The sequence below is a fragment of the Helianthus annuus genome, chromosome 16 (assembly GCF_002127325.2).
Source record: "Helianthus annuus cultivar XRQ/B chromosome 16, HanXRQr2.0-SUNRISE, whole genome shotgun sequence".
Taxonomy (NCBI): Eukaryota; Viridiplantae; Streptophyta; class Magnoliopsida; order Asterales; family Asteraceae; genus Helianthus; species Helianthus annuus.
In genome coordinates, this window is record NC_035448.2 from 177,688,210 (window position 1) to 177,714,354 (window position 26,145).

General features: G+C 34.5%; 3 protein-coding genes across 3 annotated transcripts; 2 read left to right on the forward strand and 1 right to left on the reverse strand.

Annotated features, from left to right (window-relative positions):
* Positions 1-3,034: 3,034 nt before the first annotated feature.
* Positions 3,035-23,911, forward strand: LOC110918153 (ent-kaurene synthase, chloroplastic). The gene is made up of 16 exons (XM_022162513.2): positions 3,035-3,236; positions 3,721-3,844; positions 3,929-3,966; positions 4,055-4,346; positions 4,433-4,613; positions 4,683-4,891; positions 14,541-14,661; positions 14,735-14,832; positions 14,914-15,104; positions 15,199-15,311; positions 21,930-22,028; positions 22,103-22,318; positions 22,389-22,530; positions 22,613-22,784; positions 23,159-23,232; positions 23,317-23,911. The coding sequence occupies exons 1-16, from the start codon at positions 3,186-3,188 to the stop codon at positions 23,605-23,607; spliced, it is 2,412 nt and encodes an 803-aa protein (XP_022018205.1). The 5' UTR covers positions 3,035-3,185; the 3' UTR covers positions 23,608-23,911.
* Positions 10,834-12,563, forward strand: LOC118487980 (glycosyltransferase BC10-like). The gene is made up of 4 exons (XM_035984925.1): positions 10,834-11,699; positions 11,880-11,918; positions 12,084-12,149; positions 12,257-12,563. The coding sequence occupies exons 1-4, from the start codon at positions 11,613-11,615 to the stop codon at positions 12,356-12,358; spliced, it is 294 nt and encodes a 97-aa protein (XP_035840818.1). The 5' UTR covers positions 10,834-11,612; the 3' UTR covers positions 12,359-12,563.
* Positions 23,912-24,856: 945 nt separating the features above from the next.
* On the reverse strand, positions 24,857-25,282 carry LOC110920085. Its single transcript, XM_022164321.1, has one exon. The coding sequence runs from the start codon at positions 25,280-25,282 to the stop codon at positions 24,857-24,859; it is 426 nt and encodes a 141-aa protein (XP_022020013.1).
* Positions 25,283-26,145: the final 863 nt, after the last annotated feature.

Here is a 26,145-nt window from a genome sequence, read left to right on the forward strand (position 1 = left end):
AAACAAATCCGAAGTTTATGAGAAATTTACCATATTTTATGCCATGATTTACTCTCAATTCAAAAGGGGAATACAAATCATTCGATCTGATAATGGGGGGGGGGGAAGTTGTCAATACATCCATGAAGCAATTCTGTCAAACCAAAGGATTAGTTCATCAAACCACTTGTTCTCACACCCCCGAACAAAATGGTGTTTCTGAACGAAAAAAAAAACGTATTATTCTTGAAATGACTCGGGCACTTCTAATTGAATCCCAAGTGCCTCCATCATTCTGGCATGAGGCAGTTGCAACCTCTGTGTACCTCCTGAATCGACTTCCCACCAATGCTCTCAAGTTTAAGACTCCTCTAGATTGCCTATCCAAATTTGCCATAATTCCTCATCCTCTTACACTCGAACCACGAATCTTCAATTGTATCGCATTTGTCCACATACCAAAAATCAATAGAAACAAACTCGACCCATGTGTTGGGAAATGTGTATTTGTAGGATATGGGATCGATCAAATAGGTTATCGGCGTTATAACCCAAAAACTCGTCACATGTTCACCACAATGAACTGTGACTTTCTTGAAACAAAATACTTTTATAACACCCAACTCAGTGGTCAGGTGGAAGTGAAGGTATAGACACTCTGAGTTGGCTAATTCCATCATCCGAAGAAGTAACAACAGAAGATCATCACAATACTTTGAACCAGTCACCTTCAAACACAATAATCTGCGAAGCACAGTGCCACTAAAGAAATTCCATCCAACTTGATACCTGAGGTAAGAAATACTATGAACCCTGAATTCCTTGTATCTTCTAACCATTATAATGAGATAACAAGGGAACACACAGAACCGGTAACAACAGAACATACAGAACAGGTTGAACCAGTAACATCAGAGACAGCAACAGAATATACAGAGCATGTTGAACCAGTGGCAACAGAGAGAATTGGAAGATACACTCTTCCTCAGAGGGCAAACAGGGGTTCCTCCAAAAAGATACTCTCCTGAAAAAGAAGCTCGAAGTTCAAAATATCCTATGGCAAATATCACCAAAGGAAATCTATCACAAGAAGCCAAGGCATTTGCGGCCTCCCTATACTCTGAAAAAACTCCAACCACTATTGAGCAAGCACTCAAATCAAAGAACTGGAAAGAAGTCATGAAATCAGAAATGGATGCCCTCAGAAAAAATGAGACGTGGGAAAAATGTATCATTCCGGAAGATAAAAAACTCGTGGAATGTCAATGGGTGTTCACTATAAAGCACAACCCAGATGGAACCATTAAAAGATAAGCACGGTAGGTAGCCAAGGGATATACACAGACATAGGGCTGTGCAACGGTTCAGAACCAGACCGAACCGAACCGAACCAGAACCGAACCAGAACCGTTAATTGCTAAATTTAAGAACCGGAACCGAACCGTATTATAATGGTTCCGGTTCGGTTCCAAACCGGTTAAACGGTTCTCGTGTAAACGGTTCTCGTGTAAATGGTTCTTGCGGGAACCGGTTGACAATTAGATCGTAAAATTAACAATTCAATAAAAACAAATCAAACCATTTAAAACATTAACTAAGAGTTGCAAAATTCAAAGTTCAAACCAACCAAAATAAAAGTAGCAAAGCAACAATAAAAAATTTCAAGCCATAAAACAAACTCTAAATAAAACTATTACAGCCATCGTGCTAACAATTAAAACAAACATCTTCAAACTTAATTCGATCTTCATCCTCTCAATCTTCTCATAAACATCTAAATGAAACCAAGTGTTAGCAATTAAAAAAATAAACGAAGAATGCATATACTGTATTTGATTCACGTGAATAGATTGATCAGTAATGCATCTACTGTATTTACCAAGCGATACACTATTTATATACACATTTACAATTTGATCAACATTGATTTGATTATTTTTGTTCAATTTTTATTTTCACATATAGAAAACTATATGTATCAGAAAGCAAACATCTAGAAAGAAAATATATGCAATCATAAAAAAAGTCATGTAGAATTGCGTACCTGTATTTGCAGGGTATTGATGGAGATGAACTTGTATGATAGCAATTAGGGTTAGGGTTGGGAGATGGAGAAGAATTAGAAGATGAAATATGAGATTGTGGAAAGAACATAAGAGGAGGGAATAAGAATTAGGATGGTAGTATGATGTTGAAAAGCCCATTAACAAATTAGGGGTTTAAATATTTATAATCACAACTGGTTCGAGCGGTTCTTTAACTGGAACCGTGGTTTTAACCGGAACCGAACCGAGAACCGTTTTTACCCAAATTTAAGAACCGGAACCGGACCCTATATACAAAAACACGGTTTGGATCTAGCGGTTCCGGTTCGGTTCCCCGGTTCTAGCGGTTCTGAACCGTATACTGCTCAGCCCTACACAGACATACGGGATTGATTATTCCGAAACTTTTTCCCCGGTTGCAAAAATCAACACGATCAGGGTTCTCTTCTCTATAGCTGCAAACAAACAATGGCCACTCCACCAATTTGAACTTAAAAATGCTTTCCTACATGGGGAGCTTGAAGAAGAAGTATATATGGAAGCACCACCTGGGTTCACCGAAGGCTTTAAACCAGGAGAAGTTTGTCGTATAGAGCTACTATTCAAATCTCTGAAAATCCAGTACAACATGACCGGACGAAACATATAGAGGTGGATGGAAATTTTATAAAAGAAAAAATTGAAACAGGGATTATTGAGCTTCCTTTCGTTTGATTTGAGTATCAGTTAGCTGATATTCTAACAAAGGCCGTCAATGGGAGAACCTTCAGCAAATGTTTGGGCAAGTTAAACGTTGGTGATCCCACCATTCAACTTGAGGGGGAATGTTAGAAAATAATATATATTTTTTAGAATACTGGGATCAGTCAAAAATAGGCAACATCATCTCCCATATTTCACGTCCTTAATCCCAGCTCATCACAATCAATTTCCAGCCTTTAATTATTCTTGTATCCATTTTTAGTTTCTGTTTTGGTCTATAAATTAAATGCCTGAATGTAATATATATTATCAATCAAAATTACAATTCAATCATCTTTTTCATCTATTCACGACAACAGCCACGTGGCAGCGATAGGTGCTATAAATGTACGCTAAAATAAACAAGTTTGTAAACAAGTTAGATTCTGACAATTAGTATACAACTCAACACACTTGCTTATGTCTTCTTCAACGCATCTTCTTGCTTCTGTTGTGCTTCGCAATTCTCAGGTACTAATTCTTTTGTTCCGCTTTAAGATATGCCTTTGTTTCATTTCATGTGTTTATGAAGAAACTACGGTCATTCTCCACAATCCAACTATTTTTTTCAGGCATGCAATTATTTTGGATGCATTCTAATTCGTTGTCAGTATTATCAGTTTAACGTAAAAGAGGATAAAATTTGGTCTGATAGTGTTGATATAATTTAGCTTCAGTTTGGGGGCAACTTCATAGTAAAATGCTTTCAAAATTGCTTTTCACAAAATGATTCTTGATGCAGAGTTTATCAAATTCAAACCGTTAAGTTGATTTTTTTTACTCAACTCTTTATTCATAACTAAAAGCTGGTTTGAGAAACTCAAATTTGTGGTGAAAATTCTATTTATTAACGTTTGGTTGTGAGAAAAAAAAATCCCGGGTCGGCTACTGGAGAAACTCCTCTAATACTTATATTGAGTGTGTGTGTGTGTGTGTTTATCGACGTTTCTTGCAGCCAATTGAAATAGGAAAAAGAAGAGTTTTGCTAAAAGAAACATCAATGAATATTACACAAAGCATGACTGACCCTTTGTCAACCAAACCGTATCGATCATGGGCTCTGTCAGCTATTCATACAGGTACAAATCTGCATCTTTTTGCACTTTGTTTACATGTTGCTCTTCTTCATTCCTTGGATTGATTCAAGTTTCGTGTTTGAGCAGCTTCTTCTCATGTTGGACAAGCTAATCCCACCAATCTAGTATGACTTTTTGCAATTATTTCTTTATCCTCTTGATGTATTTAAAATAATAAGATAATAAACTGAATTTATTTGCATTTTTACGCAGGCCATTGATACAACCAAAGAAAGAATCCGGAAGCTGTTCAACCATGTGGACCTTTCGGTTTCTTCATACGACACGGCCTGGGTAGCCATGGTCCCTTCTCCTAGCTCACCCAAATCCCCTTGTTTCCCCGAGTGTCTTAACTGGTTAGTTGATAACCAGCTCGATGATGGTTCATGGGGTCTTGTTGATCACAATCGTACTCACCCGTTACTTAAAGATTCCCTTTCTTCAACATTAGCATGTATTGTTGCACTAAAACGATGGAATGTTGGGGAAGACCAAATTAATAAAGGTATGTATGTGTCTTTATGCTGCTTTCTTGCTTGCTGTATTTCAAGTGTTATTGTTCATTCATTAAATAGCCAACTCTTGGTGCAGGTCTACGTTTTATCGAGTCGAATCTTGCTTCAGCTACGGACAAAAGTCACCCATCTCCCTTTGGTTTTGACATCATATTTCCTGGTATGCTGGAGTATGCGCAACAGTTGAACATAAACCTACGTTCAAAACAAACAGATTTTACTTTAATGCTACATGAGAGAGATTTGGAGTTAAAAAGGTCATTTTCGTTACTGATTATTGAAAAGAAAATAACTTTGATTGTAATTAAGTAATCGTAATCATATAGATGTCATTCAAATGAGATGGAAGCATACCTGGCATATAATTCAGAAGGACTTGGGAACTTATATGATTGGCATATGGTGAAGAAATATCAGATGAAAAACGGTTCTGTTTTCAACTCACCATCAGCAACCGCAGCTGCTTTTATTAATCGTCAAGATACCGGTTGTCTTAATTATCTAACTTCGCTTTTGGACAAGTTTGGTAATGCAGGTACGGGGTTCTTACTTAGCTATTTATCAATGTTTTAAATACTGGTATGAATCGGCTGGTTAAACCGGATACGGGCCCCATACGGTAAAGGACGGTAAAACCCGAATACGTTATGTCTTATGTACCGGCGGTAAACCGGTTCAAACCGGCTTGCATTATCTTAAAATTTTATTTTTAAATTTTATTTTTAAATTTTATTAAAATACGATATTAGACATACCATGTGTAGTGAGGCTTGAAGTTCAAGCTCCTCTCTTGGGCATTATCCGACATGTGGTGTCCTAGTCAGCAAAGTAGCATTATGGGGCTTGAAGTTAAAAAGAGTATAGTGGTATAATATCCATAATGCCCCAACAATGATTAACCAGTTATTATCTTTTTAAAAAAAAAAATAATATTATTATGGACGAGTTGGAGGATTCTTCTTGGCCATTCAATAAAACAAATAACTTCATCCGGTGTTTTCATGGAAACGCCCAACCAAAAATTTGCAAAAAAAAGCCCTACGGGCGGTGTTACCATGTGAATACATTGGCGGATCTAGAAGAAAACTTCAGGGGTATCCTAAAAAACTTTTACCTAGACCCATTCCTGAGAATTTGAAGGCCCCTGTACCGGCTAGTAAAAATGGGTCCTTAAGTTTTTCTTTTACCTAGGTTCATCCCTGAGAATTCGAGAGCCCTTAGGGGCCCTATGCGACTAGGTTATAGACCCGTATATTACACAAGTTATATAAAAAATTATATAAGATTTAGAAATTATAATATGATATTTTTAGATAAAATATAATATTTGTTAAAGCATGTAATCTTATATGAATTTTTAGTATTAGAAATAATGAATTGTATATAAGACCTTTATCTTTAATTTCAAATAACCATATGTTAAAAACTTTCTTATTCATATATCTGTATAATCTTTTAGATAAAATATTTATATTTTCTTCATATTTATATAATATTTCTTTATATTTAAAAAAACTATTTTAATATTTTTTATGTATTATTTTCACTTTTAACCTTTTTATTCTTTTTTGTTATTTAGAAAAAAATACCATGTATCAGTGGCGAATCTAGAAGAAAACTTCAGGGGTATCCTAAAAAGCTTTTACCTAGACCCATTCCTGAGAATTTGAAGGCCCCTGTACCGGCTAGTAAAAATGGGTTCTTAAGTTTTTCTTTTACCTAGGTTCATCCCTGAGAATTCGAGAGCCCTTAGGGGCCCTATGCGACTAGGTTATAGACCCGTATATTACACAAGTTATATAAAAAATTATATAAGATTCAGAAATTATAATATGATATTTTTAAATAAAATATAATATTTGTTAAAGCATGTAATCTTATATGAATTTTCAGTATTAGAAATAATGAATTGTATATAAGACCTTTATCTTTAATTTCAAATAACCATATGTTAAAAACTTTCTTATTCATATATCCGTATATCTTTTAGATAAAATATTTATATTTTCTTCATATTTATATAATATTTCTTTATATTTAAACAAAAAAGACAATTTATTAAATCATATATTTAAAAAAAACTATTTTAATATTTTTTTAAGTATTATTTTCACTTTTAGCCTTTTTATTCTTTTTTGTTATTTAGAAAAAAATACCATACATAAGTACTCTTTGTGAAAAATAAGCATTCATATCATTTTCAGGGAATCTCTTTTGATAATAAACAAAGTGAAAAAAAAATGCAAATAAGTAATGTTTTACGATAAATTAAATAAACTAAATGCTGAAGTTTCACTAAATACTAAATGTAACTTTTGATTTTTGTATAGTACTTATTGTCTTTCCATTTATTATCCCAACTCCCTAGGCTCATACTATTATTATATTAATTATTAATACATCTTCATCTTCTTCCTCTTGAACATGTCGCTGCCACTGTAAGTTCCGGCAACCGGAAATTTCAGTTTTCGTCTAACATAAAATTTCATTCCATTTTAATTTTACCTCCTATATTTAGGGGTATCCTCGTAGTTGTTTAGGGGTATTCTCTGTATAAAACCGACAAAAAATACACTACTGATACGAAGTTGAGCCGTAGCACGTGCTACGGCTCATTGAATGCTAGTTCCGCCCCTGTGTGAATGGGGCTTGAAGTTGCCCATCCACGCCCAAACAAGTGACCCCTACAGGTGGTCTTAAAGTAATGCTAATTTTCCATATTTCTGGTAACTAATCTAGTGACTTTTATTCCAAAATTTAATCATTGTTAAAACTGTTACCCACCCCGTCCAATGTAATATTGTTTATAAGTAATAAAAATGCTCTTAAAATACTTAATAATCTATATATATTCTAAAGTTTAGTTATATGTACTATTTTAAAACCAAAATTTATGGTTGTTTTAAATGAGGTCATTTACATATATCCCCCTCCTAAGATCATTTATTACATATATACTCAACCCATAAAATCAATTACATATTTCCCCCTTTTAAACCATACATGTTACATATTTACCCATTTTATTAAAATTACTCCTATTGAATTACTATTTTACCTTTAATGAACTTATTAAATGATTATTACATTTTCCCCTTTCTAATACCATTACTTACATATTTTATGATTTAATGTGTAATATAATTGTTTACAAATAAGATATTAACCTAATGATATGAATTCATTTTTTTATAAGCCCTGCCTATTTTTTTATAAGCTTCTGCCTCTGTTATGTGAAAATTGAAAGTTTTGCTTATATATAATACGTCATAGCTCTTAAGCATTATTTTTTTTTTAAAGAGAACAGTCATGCGACCATGGTTTAAAAATTTACTTTTGCTGTAAAACAGTTTTTTCAATATTATTTTGAATGTTTTTAAAGTCAAAATTTATGATGTTATAAATTCAACACTTAAAACAATATTGATTAAAAAATATATTCCAAAATCATAATCTAAAAGTTTACAAATAATGAAATAGAGGTAAATTAGAAGTCTTTAAGTTAAAAAATATATATTCTAAAGTTTAGTTATATGTACTATTTTAAAACCAAAATTTATGGTTGTTTTAAATGAGGTCATTTACATATATCCCCCTCCTAAGATCATTTATTACATATATACTCAACCCATAAAATCAATTACATATTTCCCCCTTTTAAACCATACATGTTACATATTTACCCATTTTATTAAAATTACTCCTATTGAATTACTATTTTACCTTTAATGAACTTATTAAATGATTATTACATTTTCCCCTTTCTAATACCATTACTTACATATTTTATGATTTAATGTGTAATATAATTGTTTACAAATAAGATATTAACCTAATGATATGAATTCATTTTTTTATAAGCCCTGCCTATTTTTTTATAAGCTTCTGCCTCTGTTATGTGAAAATTGAAAGTTTTGCTTATATATAATACGTCATAGCTCTTAAGCATTATTTTTTTTTTTAAGAGAACAGTCATGCGACCATGGTTTAAAAATTTACTTTTGCTGTAAAACAGTTTTTTTAATATTATTTTGAATGTTTTTAAAGTCAAAATTTATGATGTTATAAATTCAACACTTAAAACAATATTGATTAAAAATATATTCCAAAATCATAATCTAAAAGTTTACAAATAATGAAATAGAGGTAAATTAGAAGTCTTTAAGTTAAAAAATATATATTCTAAAGTTTAGTTATATGTACTATTTTAAAACCAAAATTTATGGTTGTTTTAAATGAGGTCATTTACATATATCCCCCTCCTAAGATCATTTATTACATATATACTCAACCCATAAAATCAATTACATATTTCCCCCTTTTAAACCATACATGTTACATATTTACCCATTTTATTAAAATTACTCCTATTGAATTACTATTTTACCTTTAATGAACTTATTAAATGATTATTACATTTTCCCCTTTCTAATACCATTACTTACATATTTTATGATTTAATGTGTAATATAATTGTTTACAAATAAGATATTAACCTAATGATATGAATTCATTTTTTTATAAGCCCTGCCTATTTTTTTATAAGCTTCTGCCTCTGTTATGTGAAAATTGAAAGTTTTGCTTATATATAATACGTCATAGCTCTTAAGCATTATTTTTTTTTTTAAAGAGAACAGTCATGCGACCATGGTTTAAAAATTTACTTTTGCTGTAAAACAGTTTTTTCAATATTATTTTGAATGTTTTTAAAGTCAAAATTTATGATGTTATAAATTCAACACTTAAAACAATATTGATTAAAAAATATATTCCAAAATCATAATCTAAAAGTTTACAAATAATGAAATAGAGGTAAATTAGAAGTCTTTAAGTTAAAAAATATATATTCTAAAGTTTAGTTATATGTACTATTTTAAAACCAAAATTTATGGTTGTTTTAAATGAGGTCATTTACATATATCCCCCTCCTAAGATCATTTATTACATATATACTCAACCCATAAAATCAATTACATATTTCCCCCTTTTAAACCATACATGTTACATATTTACCCATTTTATTAAAATTACTCCTATTGAATTACTATTTTACCTTTAATGAACTTATTAAATGATTATTACATTTTCCCCTTTCTAATACCATTACTTACATATTTTATGATTTAATGTGTAATATAATTGTTTACAAATAAGATATTAACCTAATGATATGAATTCATTTTTTTATAAGCCCTGCCTATTTTTTTATAAGCTTCTGCCTCTGTTATGTGAAAATTGAAAGTTTTGCTTATATATAATACGTCATAGCTCTTAAGCATTATTTTTTTTTTAAGAGAACAGTCATGCGACCATGGTTTAAAAATTTACTTTTGCTGTAAAACAGTTTTTTCAATATTATTTTGAATGTTTTTAAAGTCAAAATTTATGATGTTATAAATTCAACACTTAAAACAATATTGATTAAAAAATATATTCCAAAATCATAATCTAAAAGTTTACAAATAATGAAATAGAGGTAAATTAGAAGTCTTTAAGTTAAAAAATATATATTCTAAAGTTTAGTTATATGTACTATTTTAAAACCAAAATTTATGGTTGTTTTAAATGAGGTCATTTACATATATCCCCCTCCTAAGATCATTTATTACATATATACTCAACCCATAAAATCAATTACATATTTCCCCCTTTTAAACCATACATGTTACATATTTACCCATTTTATTAAAATTACTCCTATTGAATTACTATTTTACCTTTAATGAACTTATTAAATGATTATTACATTTTCCCCTTTCTAATACCATTACTTACATATTTTATGATTTAATGTGTAATATAATTGTTTACAAATAAGATATTAACCTAATGATATGAATTCATTTTTTTTATAAGCCCTGCCTATTTTTTTATAAGCTTCTGCCTCTGTTATGTGAAAATTGAAAGTTTTGCTTATATATAATACGTCATAGCTCTTAAGCATTATTTTTTTTTTAAAGAGAACAGTCATGCGACCATGGTTTAAAAATTTACTTTTGCTGTAAAACAGTTTTTTCAATATTATTTTGAATGTTTTTAAAGTCAAAATTTATGATGTTATAAATTCAACACTTAAAACAATATTGATTAAAAAATATATTCCAAAATCATAATCTAAAAGTTTACAAATAATGAAATAGAGGTAAATTAGAAGTCTTTAAGTTAAAAAATATTAAATGGAATTCAAAGAGAAGTAATTTACCTATTTAACTTTAACATTAATCCCTGTTTACCCTTTTTTCTCAATAACTCCTTGGAAACTAAAGAGTTTCCTACAACTTGCAATTGCAATTGAATCGTTCACTTTTAATTAAAATTTATTTATTTATCAATTTATCAACTATTATTTACTTCCTTTTCACATTCGCATTCACATAACACTACGTCTACAAAGTTAGATACATCCAGGGTTAAAGAAAGAGAGAGGGGCCTGGAGAGAGAGTGGACGGTCGCCGGCTACATTACCCGGTGATCATCTATTACTCAGGAGATGACGACGAGGGTGATGGGGGTAACATCACCGCTCAAGGGTGACATATAGTGACGATGGTGACGGTAGTTCGCCGGTGGTCAGCAGCCACATCTTTGAGTGACGACTAGGGTTCCGAAGAACGAACCGGGTGATGTGATGGGGTAACGACTTCAGTCAAGGTAAGGTAACGGAGGATCGAAGGTGGTATACGAAGTGTCATCCGCATTTTCCGCCTGCTCTTCTCCTCTACTCCTCCGGCAAGGGACTCCTTATCACTTTTCGAGGTGCGGTTGCTCTATTCCCTGCTATTTCTCTCAACTGGTATGTTTTTTTTCTTTTGTCTTTATCTGATTTAGAGCTTCATACGTCTTTAATAATTGGATGGTTATAAAAAAGTTTCATGCAAATATATGTATTGAATATGGTTATATGCAATTCCTTTAACTGTTTTATGTATTTTGGAATGTTACTTTGATGAGCAATTACGGACCATCTGAAAGATAAAGAAAGGGTTCCGGCCACGATTCTGACCGGATGTCGATTATATGGAGATAGTCGTGCACGATTAGTTGGTTTGTTTGTTTAAATACTCATATACATCTCGCCTCTGATTGGGTTCAGATCTTTTTTATTCGTGTCATAGGTCTGATTGCAAGGGTTTTTTCTTTTCGTATTCTGATTTGGTTCAGGTACGTTTTTATTTCCAGTTTGTTTAGTCGCATTATTTTGAGTTTTGATATAGAAAGAGTTCGTGGAAATAATAACATATTCGGTGGTGTTACAAATGGATATTTTGCTTTCACTAAGGAACACCAGTAACCGTGTGGATACAGGTGCATTGCCTCCATTTCAGTTCAGCTATTTGAGAAATGTGAGTTTCATACTTTCATTGGTTTTCATTTTATTTGATGTATATGAATAAGAATGCATAATCATAATGTTTTAGTTACTAAATTTGTGGTCTCTTTGTTCTAATTGTGGAAGAATTGTTGTGCTCTGCTATTTCTGGTCTAATTTCTTCTTAATTAGTTGTCTTTTTCCTTGCCTGCAGAGGAAATCATTATCTGAGTTTTGGCGGGATTGTCCTATTGTGAGTATATATTTTAGCTTATTTAATGATTTGTTTATTTTGTGTTGATTTATTTCATGATTTCATCCTGTTTGTGGCCTTTTAATGAATGAGAGCTTTTTTGTTAAATGTGTTAATGAATGACAAAGAAGATTGTTACTAACAGGTCTTTTCATTTTTTTGAAGCTGGCTGATAATTCAAAGGAGCATAATTGCATGCCTTATGAACATTATACCGCAACATTACTTGCAGTATGTTCATATTATCAGTATATTTGTATTCTATCTTCAAGAAATACAAGCAACTAACTTCGCTTACCATTATGTTCATCATTTGTAAACTGGCTTAAAATAATCAGCAAAAAGGCCTTGAAGGAGAACCCACAAATAGGAGTTTAACTCACACTTCATGGGTATCTCATCAAGCAAAGGTCGTGAAAGGCAAGGATGGCATCCTATGACGGCCAAATCTACAAATTTGTTGTTGCTACTCCCATTATTCATTCAGTGGTCTCATTCACACTTGATCACAATAAGGTTGCAAATCATACTGCTATAGTGCTATACTATGCCAACTCTACAATATAAATTTTTTAAGCAAATAAGATGAATAGCTTTTGGTATGTACACTTTGACACCATATATCTTTCACTCATTGTTGCATTCTAAATCTTAGGTGGTTCATGACGAGTGCCCACCTACCGAATAAAAGAAGCAAGTTAGTACACAGAGTCTTCCCTCGCCCAATTAACCTGCTTTGCTTCGCTCGCTTCCATTTTGTTTCTATACTTTATTGGTCTTATAATACCTTTTGTTTATATTCATGGTAGTTGTTGATATTTTTACTTAGCGTTAAAGTTTATGTATAAGAAATCTATGATGTTAATAATGGCAGACTGGTTGTAATCTATTTTGTTACTGTTTCATGTTTCTTTACGTGCATACTGCAGTCGCTACACTCATAAGTTAGTTCACTTAAAAATTTGTTTATGTGTGTTCATTTACCTTCATTTATCTATGTTTAAGTTCGTTTAATAGTCATTTCAAGTTTTTAGGCAGTTACAATTTAGTCTGGTTTTATTTAATTTATTGTAGCATATTGTAATATGATTTAAGGTTTTCATATGGTAGTGAGTTCTCTCAATGATTTTTATGGGTTAGTCATGTATGGAGAGTCATGCGTGCACATATGTTAAGATATTTGATTTGACTAACTCATAGCCGTTGCTTATGTTTACTTGCTTAAACCTGTTGTAGACAAGAAACTACTAAGGGGAAGGGCGACTACATGGGCATGCATTAGCGGCAGAAGATTTCGTGAATTATTGAATAAACCGGAAGCTTTATGAACTCCTTTAAGTTTTTTTCCTGTAATGTATGTTTTTAGACTTGGCATACAAGTTTGTTCTTAAACACATTCCGCAAACAAAGTTTCCTATGCTATGCACGCCTTAAATTTTGTGTGGCTGGCTTATGGTACAAGCTCTTATGACGTTTTGTATGGCTTCTCTTACATTGTCTTTTGGCTAATCACCTTTTATCCATGCATAAACATTTTTCCCGAACGCACCACAAAATGAAGGACACTAACTGTTGGTCATGCCGTGCATCGCACGGGCCTACCCTCTAGTATTTTACAAGAAAATAGTTGTTTTTTTAGATAAAACTATGATCAGCTATATAAATTTTAGTTAAGACTTTTATGAAATTATATGGTTAACTAGTAACCGGTATTGGTTATACTATCAAGCCTTCAAAATTCACTCTGTTAACTCGTGAATAAAAAAGAAATATAAGTTTGCTGAGAAGATAACTCTCAAATATGAAGAAAGATGGTGTACGTAAAGTTGCACTAAGCAAAGAAAAGCTGATTATTTTATTAAATAAAGATGAGGCTATTTATATCCTGTACAAAAGAAACGTGCAACAACTCCAACCAATGAAAACATTAATACTCCTGTAGAATCAGTACAGTACACAGAGCGGACCCAAGGCAAGTTTTAGGTGGGTTGGTTGCCCTCTTAAAATTTAATTTTTGTGTATTTTATAGGCAAAAAATCCAATCGCACCATTTGAAAGTATAATTAAACCTTTCACTCGCACCCCCATTCATCTAAAACGTGCTTTCCCAACGTACACAAGCATGATATCCGGTCAAATGAGAATACCAATTCTACCTAACATACAATTTTTTAACATCAAATTTCTTTAAACCATTGTTGTCTCTGGGACTTGAATCCAAGATCTCCCCCTCTTAACCAAGATGTTTAAAGGTTTTGTCTTTACCAATTGATCACCACCTATTGGTACCTAACAGACTATTAAATATAAAATAAAATAATTAACAGACTATTAAATATAAAATACAATAAAACCATAAATAAATGCTTTAGTCTTCAAGTCCACCCATGCAACATCCACATGAACCATTGAATCCCAGACTATTAACATAAAATAAAATAAAAATGCTTTAGTCTTCAAACAAAACTCATAAATAAAAATCAATTAAACCAACAACCTGGTCGGTTCAACCGGTTGAACGTCAGAGTCCAACCCGGTATCGTTTTTGAAGACATTGCTCTTTTTGAATATCTTATGGAGAAATCCTACATTGTGCTAACAAATCTGAGTGGTGAATCTCAGTCCCAACAGTTTATCCTCTTGATTTATATATCCGGCTTTCCATGGTTGATACACTTGAAAGATTAGGAATCGCACGCCATTTCAGTGTGGAAATTAAAAATGTTTTAGACGAAACATACAGGTAATTAAAAGCATTCACTTTTATCTAATAAAAACACCTGAAATATTAATGCAAATCATTTGGTCAAATTTAGACGTTGGGTGGAGAGGGATGAGCAAATATTCATGGATGTTGTAACTTGTGCTTTAGCCTTTCGGTTATTAAGGATCAATGGGTATGAAGTATCTCCAGGTATATCTTAAATAATAGACATATAATTATAAGTTGTTTATTCTACTTTTTGTTATATTTTTCATTTCATCACTTGTGTAGATCCATTGGAAGAAATTACTAATGAAGGAGCATTCAAAGACGAATATGCAGCTCTTGAAGTGTATAATGCATCACAGATTTTATACCCAAAGGAATTAGCTTCTGGAGAACAAATCTTGAGGTCGGGTGATTTCCTCAGTAGGATAACATCCACTGATTCAAACAGGCTCTCTAAATTTATTCAAAAAGAGGTTCTATTTTTGACTTTGACTCTGACTCATAATTACGCCTCTTTTTTCATGTCTGTGTAATATGTAGATCTGAATATATGGTTAATTGAATCAGGTGGAGAATGCTCTTATGGTCCCCATTAGTACAGGTTTAGAACGCATAAACGCTAAACGATATATAGATCATTACGATGTGGACGATACAAGAATTTTGAAAACTACATATCGGTGAGCTTTTATTTCAAGTGTAAATGTTTAAAATATTAAGCAATGCATAGCTCTAAATGTTGCCCAGGATCTTTTATCTCTAGAACATAAATTGAATAAACTGAACTTGTAAATACTTGAATTTGAGTACAATGAAAAAAAATGTTTTACAAATGAAACTTGAACCCTATTTATACTAATCTAAGAGGTATGAGTGAATAGACATGTCTCTTCACGAATAGGTATGTCCCTTGATCTTGTGGATATGATTAAAACCCGAAGAGGTGCGTCTTTTCTTCTTTCCCTCGTGCCGTCGATCTAGAGATGTCTCCAAGAGACATGTTGATTTACGAACAGCCATGTCCCAAGGACATACCCTTTCGATTTAGGGTGGAGGTTACCAACTTCCTGTTTGTCAACTTTGGTCCTCATAATTTATAACTACCATCTAAACTATCTTTAAATATATAGTAATCTAATCCTTGCACTTGGGATGTGTAAAGATTAGTGATTTCATTCACCCCCCTAATCTTGAACAACCTTGAGTTGTTGCAGATCTTGAACTCCGAGCAGTTCTCGCATTGTAGCAAACTTGACCCTTGCTAGTGCCTTTGTTAGTATGTATGCCCGTTATTGTTCTCCACTGATGTGTTCCACAATGATATCCTCGTTCTCCACACATTCCCTTATGAAGTGATAGCGAGTATCAATGTGTTTGCTTCATCCATGAAAGACTGGATTTCTCATGAGTGCTATTGCAGAAACATTATCCACCCTGAGTGTTATCTCCATAACTACTATCACTATAACCTGTGATCTTACATCCTCCTTGCTTCTTGTATATGATTCCATGTTCTTTAGTTCCTTTGATATAACGTAGTACTTGCTTCACTGCCTTCAAGTGATGCTCCTTTGGTTCTTGCATGAATCTACTAAGCAGACTGATTGGGTAACAAAGATCTGGCCTTGTATGTAATAAGTACCTGAGAGAACCTATCAGGCTTTTGTAATGTGTTGCATCTACTAGATCTCCTTATTCAGTCTTCGTTAATTGTGTTCCTGGATTCATAGGAATCTTTGTGTCGTTGCAGGTTATCATATCAGCATCATTCAGTATCTTGTTGATGTAGCATGTCTGTTTGATGGCTATCTCACCTCCTGCTTAAATAACTTCTATTCCCAAATAGTATGCTAGCAATCCTAGATCGCTCATTTCAAACTTGTTTTCCATTTGTCCTTGTATAGATTGCTTGCTCTAAAGAGCACTTCTTAAAGTTAAGTGACTTTAGGGTTTGATCTAACTTTGTATTCCAAGCACGTGGTGCTTGTCTCAATCCATACAGTGCTTTTGATAGTTATAAACCTTTCCTTCATCTCCTGGCTTTACAAATCCTTCCGGTTGTGTGACATAGACCTCCTCCTTGAGATCTCCATGTAAGAATGCAGACTTCATGTCTAAGTGATGTACCTCCCAACCTTGATATGCTGCTAAAGCCAACATTAGTCGAACTGTCTCTATGCGTGCTACTGGTGCAAAGACTTCATCAAAGTCTATTCTGTGTTGCTGAACGTATCCTTTTGCTACCAGCCTTGCTTTATGTCTGACCACGTTTCCGTTTGCATCTTTCTTTGTCTTGAATACCCACTTTAAACCTATTACCTTGTGCTCTCTTGGCAACTCTGTCAATTTCCAAGTGTTATTCTTGTTTATTGAGTCTAACTCAGCCTTCATTGCTTCAATCCATTTTCTGTCACTAGATGCTTCCTTGTAATTCCTTGGTTCTTCATCAGCAAGTAGTAATTCTTGTGGATCTAGTTGAATTTCCTCCGTTTCCTCGTATAGTTCTTCGAGACTTCTTAGTTTTACTGGAGTGTCACTAATACTCTCCGTTGTACTTTCAGATGTAGATGGACCTCTACTTGATAATCTACTTGAACTCCCTGATGAGTTCTGATTGTACGAATGTGCTGGCGGGGTTACATAGGAGTCTTGTTCTTCTTCTGTCTGATCTACTCCTGAATCTCCATGATGTGGCCCGCTACTACCAGGACTACTTGGTTCATTTTCTTCTAATTCTGGTGGGTTGTCATCTTCTAGAATGACAAAGTTTGTCCATTCGGGATTCCCTGAATCTACTGTTTCTATATAACTATCCCAGTTCCATGGTTGACCTTCCATGAACTTTACATCTCTATTGACACATATCTTGTTCTTTGTTGGATCATATAATCTGTATACCTTTGATCCTTCTTCTATTCCAAGGCAAACCATAGGTGCACTTCTATCATCTAACTTCTTTTGTTGAAGTGGTAATACCTTAGCGTATGTTGTGCAGCCAAAACCCTTTAAGTGTTCCAGATTCGGCTTTATGCCTTTCTGTCGCAACCCCCGACCCCTGCCCGGCAGCGGGTGCCTCGAGCCAGTCAGATGGTATCGGTGTTTATTAATTTGGCAGCGGAAATGAGACATCAGGACCGTAGTTAGGAAATATTTTATCAGAGTTAAACACCAAACTTTTTATAGTAATAATTGGGATAAAACCCAAGTTCATTTGACAATAGATTTGTAGGGATAAACCCTAATTATTGAAAACAAAAACTCCTTTTTATTTAGGTAACTTTTATAGCCACTTGTCCAAGCCTTCAGTGCTCTCCAGCTGGCTTCTATTGGCTTTCACATTTTATTACCTGAAACGCGTTTTAAAAAGACTTTATCAGCAAGAAATACTGGCGAGTGCATCCCAGTTTAATCAAAACAGTTTTACAACTTTACAGTATTGAGGGCATCCGCAATTACATTTGTTTATATCTACTCAATTACTCATTCAGTATTGTCAAAACCTGACTTATGGGTCATATTACTCATTGGCTAACTCTTTGTCCAATGGTAATGTCTTTCAGTAATGTATACAAAACCCCAACATACCGGCAATAATTGTAGAATCACAAATACTCAATTACTGTTAAGTGCTTATTTAAAACATTTGAGGTTTTGGTAAAACATTTTGACTCACAAAGTAATTTACAAAAAGGTGGCAAAAAGCAGATGTGCTCACATTGTTTACTTAGGTAAAACTAAAGCTTCCTGGTGTATCTCCTGGTTATTATCTATTAAAATTAAACAATGCACACGTGTTAGTAAAATAACCCAAATCACATTGACCGTACAACTTGAGACAGAACTCCAATGACTGAGTCAGGCAGAGCCTTGACATGCATTACGGAGTCATAGATCAATCGGGTGTAACACGAGACAGAACTCCAACGACTGAGTCATGCAGAGCCTTGACATGCGTTACGGAGCCCTAGATCGATCGTGTAGGGTAACAAGCAGGGTTATAATACTTACAACGAGGCAGAGCTTCGCTTTATAGGGGTATTATATCCCAAGTATTTAGACTATTAGAGATTGAGAGAGAATATCATAATTTGAACGAGAATCAAATGAGCTCTGAGCCCCTATTTATAGGCTAATCCGAAAGCGACTCGCGGCCCGCGTAACCCCTTTCAAATGCTCTCGCGGCCCGCGAGAACATGCGTGGTAGTTATAGCTTTGGCCAGTCATTGGCCTAGCTTCGTTGAGTCATCAGACACATGGCGTAATGCAGTGTCGAGCAAACAAAGGGACTCGCGCCCCGCGAAAGACAAAGGGAGTCCGGGTCGCGGCCCGCGACAACCCTATTTTTGGGTTTTTATTTGTTTTTTTATAAATATTAGGGTATTTCGGGCTCGTTTCTCGCATACGGGGTATATTAGGAACGTTTAGGGTCACGTTAAGGGTTCTAGGAGGGTTATTATACTTTCAATGCTTCATACAGGGTCTTGTTCACCAAAGCCTTCGTTGGAATCCGGTTTAATACGTATATGTCTTATTTCTTCACCCCAAAAATTATGTGGCATGTTCATTGCCTTTAACATACTTCGAGTAGTTGACAACATCGTCCTGTTCCTTCTTTCCACTACTCCGTTTTGCTGTGGGGAATACGGCACTGTAAGTTGTCTTGCTATGTCGTTGCCCTTGCAATACTTGTTGAATTCAACCTACGTGAATTCTCCTCCTCTTTCCGTCCTTAGCATCTTTAACTTGGTTCGTGTTTCTGTCTCCACCTTTTCTTTAAACTGCTTGAAAGTTTCGAATGCTTGATCCTTGGAAGTTAGTAGATATGCCCACATGTGGCGAGTGCAATCGTCTACAAGTAGAAATATATACTTCTTCCCAGCATGTGTCGGTGGGGATATAGGACCACACAGGTCTCCATAGACTAAATCTAGAGGTTTTAAAGATCTGAATTTCGCCTGATTTGGAAATGGTGTCCTACTATGTTTTCCTAATAAGCATGTGTCACACACTTGACTGGCATGAATTATTTGAGGAACTCCGTGTACCAAGTTCTTTCGAATCATTTCTTTGATAGCATCAAAATGTAAATGGCCTAACCTCACATGCCATAACCATGCTAAATCTTCTGTGTTTAAGAGCAGGCAGATTGGCCTTCCAATCTTCAACTTGTCTTTGTACAGCCTATTCTTCATTCTCCTGACTCGCATTAGTAACTTCTTGTTTCTGTCGCGGACTGTTAGTAAGTCTCCGTCCATAACTACTTTGCAACCAATTTCTGTGAGTTGTCTGAGGCTCAATATGTTGCTTTTCAGACTTGGAATGTAGTATACTTGAGAAACAATCTTTTATTCTTGGTTCAGACATTCCAGCAGTATTGAAACTATGCCTTTAATTTCTACGTGCGACCCGTCACCGAAACGTACTTGCCCCGTCCCCTTTTCATCTAATTCTCTGAAGTGACTCCGCACTCCTGTCATGTGGTTGCTTGCCCCGTTGTCCAAGTACCATAGACTTTCATCTTCTGTTACGTAACTTGCTGGTTCTATGCGTTCTTCGTTTAGTAGAACCCTTTCTTGAGCAACGTTCTCTTCTTGTATTGCCATTAGAAATACGGGTGCTTCGTCTTCCTCGATGAGATTTGAGTGTTCTTGCACGACTTCTTTCTTGGGACAATCTTTCTTAAACTGTCCGTACTTTTGACACTTGAAGCACTAGATCTTACTTGTGTCTGTTTGGTTCCTTCCAAACTTCCTCCAATTCTTAGAATTTCCACCTCTAGGTATGTATGAAGATCCTTCATTCTTAGTGTTTTGCTTGTCTTTATTGTCTCGCCAATTTCCACGCGGTTGGTTGAACCTGCCACGCCCGCGGTTTCCAAACTGTCTTCCTCTGCCTGATTTGTTGTCGTGATCTGTAAACATCAATCTATCTTGCCTATCTCCTGGGCTTCCTTTCTTTAACCTTAGCCTTTCCTCGTAAGTCTTTAACCTTTCGACTGCTTCCTCTAATGTCATTGTTTCTAGATTGGAGTATTGTTCCATGGAGGCGACAATTTGAGTGAACTTATCTGGCACGGCATTTAGGAGTTTGTGTACCAGAGTCGGTTGACTCAGTGTTGTCCCTAATTCACTTGCCCATGTAACAACACTGTTTATCTTTGCGGTGAAAGTGTCCACAGTGTCGTCTTCTTTCATTTGCATTAACTCGAATTCTGACATTAGTGTATGCCAATGGGCCTTTTGTACCCGATCAACACCAACGTGTCTTGTCTTTAAATTTTCCTAAATTTCTTTTGCAGTCTTGCAACTTGCAATACAACATCTTCCGGTATTTCTTGGAACAGATAAGCAATTGCCGCCTTATCTTTCTTAACATCCGTTTGTGTATTTTCTGTCGGTTCAACCGTTTCCCAAAGTCCATTCGCTTATAAAATCGTTTTGATGCGAATTCCCCAAACCGTATAGTTTGTCGGTTTCAAGATTGGACACTGAAATTGGGAAAGAGAACTTCCTTCCTTTTGAATTACTATTTGTGCGATTCAGTCCGGTTACTCCTGACATATCTTCCGACCGAACAATCTTCACTTTCAAAAAACTTTATCTTTCTTGGTTTCAACAAACCTCTAATCCTTAACCCCGCGTATAACCCGACGCGTAACAATCAATCAATCTCTAATTCGCACTAAACCCCGGAATCAAAACCCCAGATTCCTAACCCCTGGTTCGACCCTAAATCGAAAATAAAACTAACTTGCGAATTGAGAAAGAATAATAAAACCTGATCGCGAATTCCCTGCGATGCCTAGAGCCTGATGCTCTGATACCAATTGTTGCCCAGAATGATCTTTTATCTCTAGAACATGAATTGAATAAACTGAACTTGTAAATAACTTGAATTTGAACACAATGAAAAAAAAAAGTTTTACAAATGAAACTTGAACCCTATTTATACTAATCTAAGAGGTATGAGTGAATAGACATGTCTCTTCGCAAATAGGTATGTCCCTTGATCTTGTGGATATGATTAAAACCCGAAGAGGTGCGTCTTTTCTTCTTTCTCTCGTGTCGTCGATCTAGATATGTCTCCAAGAGACATGTTGATTTGCGAACAGCCATGTCCCAAGGACATACCCTTTCGATTTAGGGTGGAGGTTACCAACTTCCTGTTTGTCAACTTTGCTCCTCATAATTTATAACTACCATCTAAACTATCTTTAGCTATATACTAATCTAACCCTTTCACTTGGGATGTGTAAAGATTAGTGATTTCACTGAATATATTACCCTGATTAATGCTAGATCATCAAATATTAGCAACCAGGATTACCTAAAGTTTGCAGTTGAAGATTTTAACTCCTGCCAATCTATTTACCGTGAAGAAATGAAAGGTTTTAAAAGGTGTGTATCTGAAGTTAATTTTGTTATATTTACAATTTGATTTGATTAACAAATAAGTGATGCCGTGGTGCCAGGTGGATAGCAGAGAAAAAACTGGACCAGCTCAAGTTTGCCAGGGAAAAGTCAGCCTACTGTTATTTCACTGCTGCTGCAACACTACCATCTCCTGAGTTATCAGATGCCCGTCTTTCATGGGCTAAAAATAGCCTCCTTACTGTAATAGTTGATGACTTTTTTGATGGTGGTGCTACTATCGACGAATCGACCAACCTAGTTTACTGTGTTGAAAAGTATAATCTTGATCCATGTATATAACTGATTTTCTTAATTATTTTGAACTTCTAAAGGGTTAAACTGCAGATGGAATGTAGATGTTGACAAAGATTGTTGTTCAGAGCAAGTTCGAATTGTATTCTTAGCATTAAAAGATGCAATATGTTGGATGGGAGACGCAGGTTTCAAATGGCAAGAACGAGACGTAACAAGCCATGTTACTCAAGTTGTAAGTTATTCAATCTTTTCTACTTCACATAAAAGGACGACGTCCGTTTGATTTTTTTTTATTTGTTTCTTTTTTTCTATAGTGGTTGGATGTGTTGAATAGTATGTTGAGGGAAGTTATATGGAGAAGAGATGCTTATACACCAACAATGAATGAGTATATGAAAAATGCTTCCGTGTCGTTTGCATTAGGCCCGATTGTACTGAACACTATGTACTTTGTGGGACCCAAGTTGTCAGAGGAGATTGTCAAAAGCTCTGAGACCATGTGTAGTGGAAGGGGAAAATAATGCCCCCAAGTGTGGGCATTTTACGCCACGTGGCGGTCCAGTCAGCAAAGGGGCATTATTGGGCGTTTTAGAAAAATGGGTGTAGTGGGGATGGGGCATTATTGGGCATTATTGGGGCATTAAATAAAAAAAAGAAAAAAAAAAGAAAAAATCTTATTGGATAGGACAAGGGAGATGAAATGTGATTGGACAAGGCAAAGGGTGTTAGGGCGTGGTTTATAAAACGCCAAACGGGCTTTTTTTGATTTTTTGTATAAAAAAACGCCCCATGTAATGGTACATGGGCGTTTTCAAGCGTTTTTTTTGAATTTTTTTTAAAAAAAACGCCCCACTACACAGGGTCTGAGTATCATAACATATATGACCTAATGAGCGTTATGGGTCGGCTTCTGAATGATATCTATAGCTTCATGGTATATGCTTTTAAATTTTATTTTATTAAAAAAAACAAAAGAATGTAGTATAATAATAATGGGTTTTGTTAAATGTTAATGCAGAGAGAAATTAAGGAAGAACTAAATGCTATAGAATTGCAGTTGAGGAATGGAGAAAGTGCAACTGGGGAGGAAGAGGTTATAAAGGAGATCACGACGGATATAAAGAACATGAGGAGAGAGATTATGAAATTAGTTACGGAAGAAAAAGGAAGCGTTGTTCCTAGAGCTTGTAAAGACTTATTTTTGAACATGAGTAATGTGTTGAATCTTTTTTATGCAACGGATGATGGGTTTACTGGAGACACGATTCTTGGTATTGTGAAGGACATCTTTTACGAGCCGTTGAGTTGAATGGAAGTGAAGAACAAATGTAAATCATGTTTGAAAATCATGCTTTTGATGGGGTTACTGTACTACTGTTGTATGTTTAGTAGATAAATAAATACAAAGCATGTTGTATGTCTAGTAGATAAATAAATACAAAGCATGAGTAATAAAGATTTTGCTTTTCATTGTTAGAGTGGCTTAATCAGTGAAGCAAGTCGGTCGGTTTGAGATCCAAACAGCCTGGTTCATGGTTTAGTTGTGCCGATTTAGCGGTTTGCCTTGTTTGGAACATGGAATCCTTTGGGTGAACTGAACAAGCTTTTTTTTTCTTTTCATTTTTGGTAGCATTATCATGAATCGTCTTTACCATTTAGATAGTTATACTATAAGGTAAACTAGTAAATAGACTCGCACGATAGTAAACTAGTAAATAGACTCGCACACGTTGCGGCGCGAGTATATTGCAAATATTGAATGGATTAGCGCAAGTGCAATGTAACGCGACCGATGCGCAAGAATCAAAAGGGGCTTATTATAGCTTTAAAAAATAGAAAACACATGAAACGCATAGTAACTCGAATTTATACCATCGAATGAAAATATATTATATTTAATGACACTCGGTATGGTATGTAAAAAAAACGTATTATACTTGCACTGACTCATTTCCCAAGATAAGTTTTCGTCTAAAAACTGATCAACTCGAATTTATACTGATACCTACATAAAAATCCGTGCGTAAAAAGTTATTTTTTTCAAGTAAAAGAACAAAGGGGCGAAGTCGAAACTTTTGAAACTCAAAGAAGTTAACGACAATTTAGTTCTTTAAAGAAAAACTGGCAAACAAAAATCATTAAAAAGTTACATCTAAACGTAGATCAACTCGAATTTATACCGACACGTACATAAAAATCCATACCTAAAAACTTTTTTTTTCAAGTAAAGGAACGAAAAAGGATAAAGTCGAAACTTTTGAAATTAGGAGATTAACGACAAATTAGTTCTTCAAAAAAGGAATTAGCGAACGAAAATCATTAAAGAAAATAACATGTTAAAAACGTATATTATATATGATACATGGGTAAAGCTAGAATATTAGAAACATGAGGGATTAAACGTTGACGTTGGAAAGCCAAGGGGCTAAAATTGCAATGTGGTGAAACTTTGGGAAAAACGTAAAACAAAGACTGTCTCCAATGCAAATGGCGCCCTTAGACGCCCTTAGCTGCCTAATCAGCTGCCACATCATATCCTTAAAAATCCTTACAAATCCTTAAAAACCACCAATTTCATCAATTTCATCAGCTGCTACGCCGTATGCCAGCTGACGAATAGCTGCTGTGCGTTTTTGTTGAGGTGAAAAACCCTTTCTACCTATTGCGTCAAATCTCTGTGAAAACCACTTATTATGTTCTCTTAACCTCTCAACAATTCGATTAAACAGACGAATGCTCATCCGAAATCGTCTTCTAAAGAAATGCTCAGGGAACACCGGATTGGGAGCAAAATAGTCGTTCCACATACGATTATCACCATCTTCACGAGACCTTTCAATGTACTTGCGTTTCACCTTTTGTCGAGAAGAACCGATGGCCTCATCACTGTCGAGCTCCAAAAATTGTTGTGCAATTATTTCAATATCATCTGACATAAGTTCTTTAAGTTTTGCAAGATCCATAAACGGATTTGGTGCACTCATTTTGTTTGTATGTATTTGAAGAAGGAAATGAGAGTGAAATGGTGAGAGGTTGGTAAACAAATTCTTGAACTACACAATGAACGGATTCTTTTTTGTTTTGAGTTTGAGATTTTGAAATGTTGGTAAACAAATTTATTGATCTTTAAAAACATTGTAAACAAATTTGTCTTAGAAATTTGACGTTAGTATTATTTAATGCATATTAAATAGCCTTTAATGTTCATTGAATAAATGAAGTTGAAAAAAAAATCAAAAACTAAAATGAAGTTGGCATTAGAAGAGTTGTCGTAGGAATTTAATATAGAAAATTAATGTTCATTGAATAAATGAAGTTGAAAAAGAAAATCAAAAACTAAAAGAAATGGCACAATAACCAAAGTTTTGCATGCCCTTGCAGATGGATTTTTGCTTTGGATATCTCTCTATGTATTTCCCTCCAATGCATCTGAATTAATGGATAAAAGCCACATCATCAAGGACATCCTTTTTTACACTCCATTGGAGATAGTCTAAGAGAAAAAGAGTTGAAAATGTAAACTTTAAAAGTATAGGGGGTACCACTAAAATGAAATAGGGGCAAAAAATACCATTTTACAAAGTTAGGGGTTGGATTTATTATATTGTATAGAGTAAGTGGTAAAAATATTATTTCTCAATGTTGAGGTGGCCTTGTATTTTATTGAAAAGTGGAAGGGGTGGCCTTTTATTTTAATAAAAATGGGAGGGTCGGTGGCGTAAAAGCCACTGACTTTATGCTTTAAGATTATGTAGAATATGCTTTAGAAAAAAAAATTGTTTGAACTGCCAAATTGTAAAAACCAGCTGGTGCGATCCACCTAACTCGCCGGATTGGTTTGTCATCG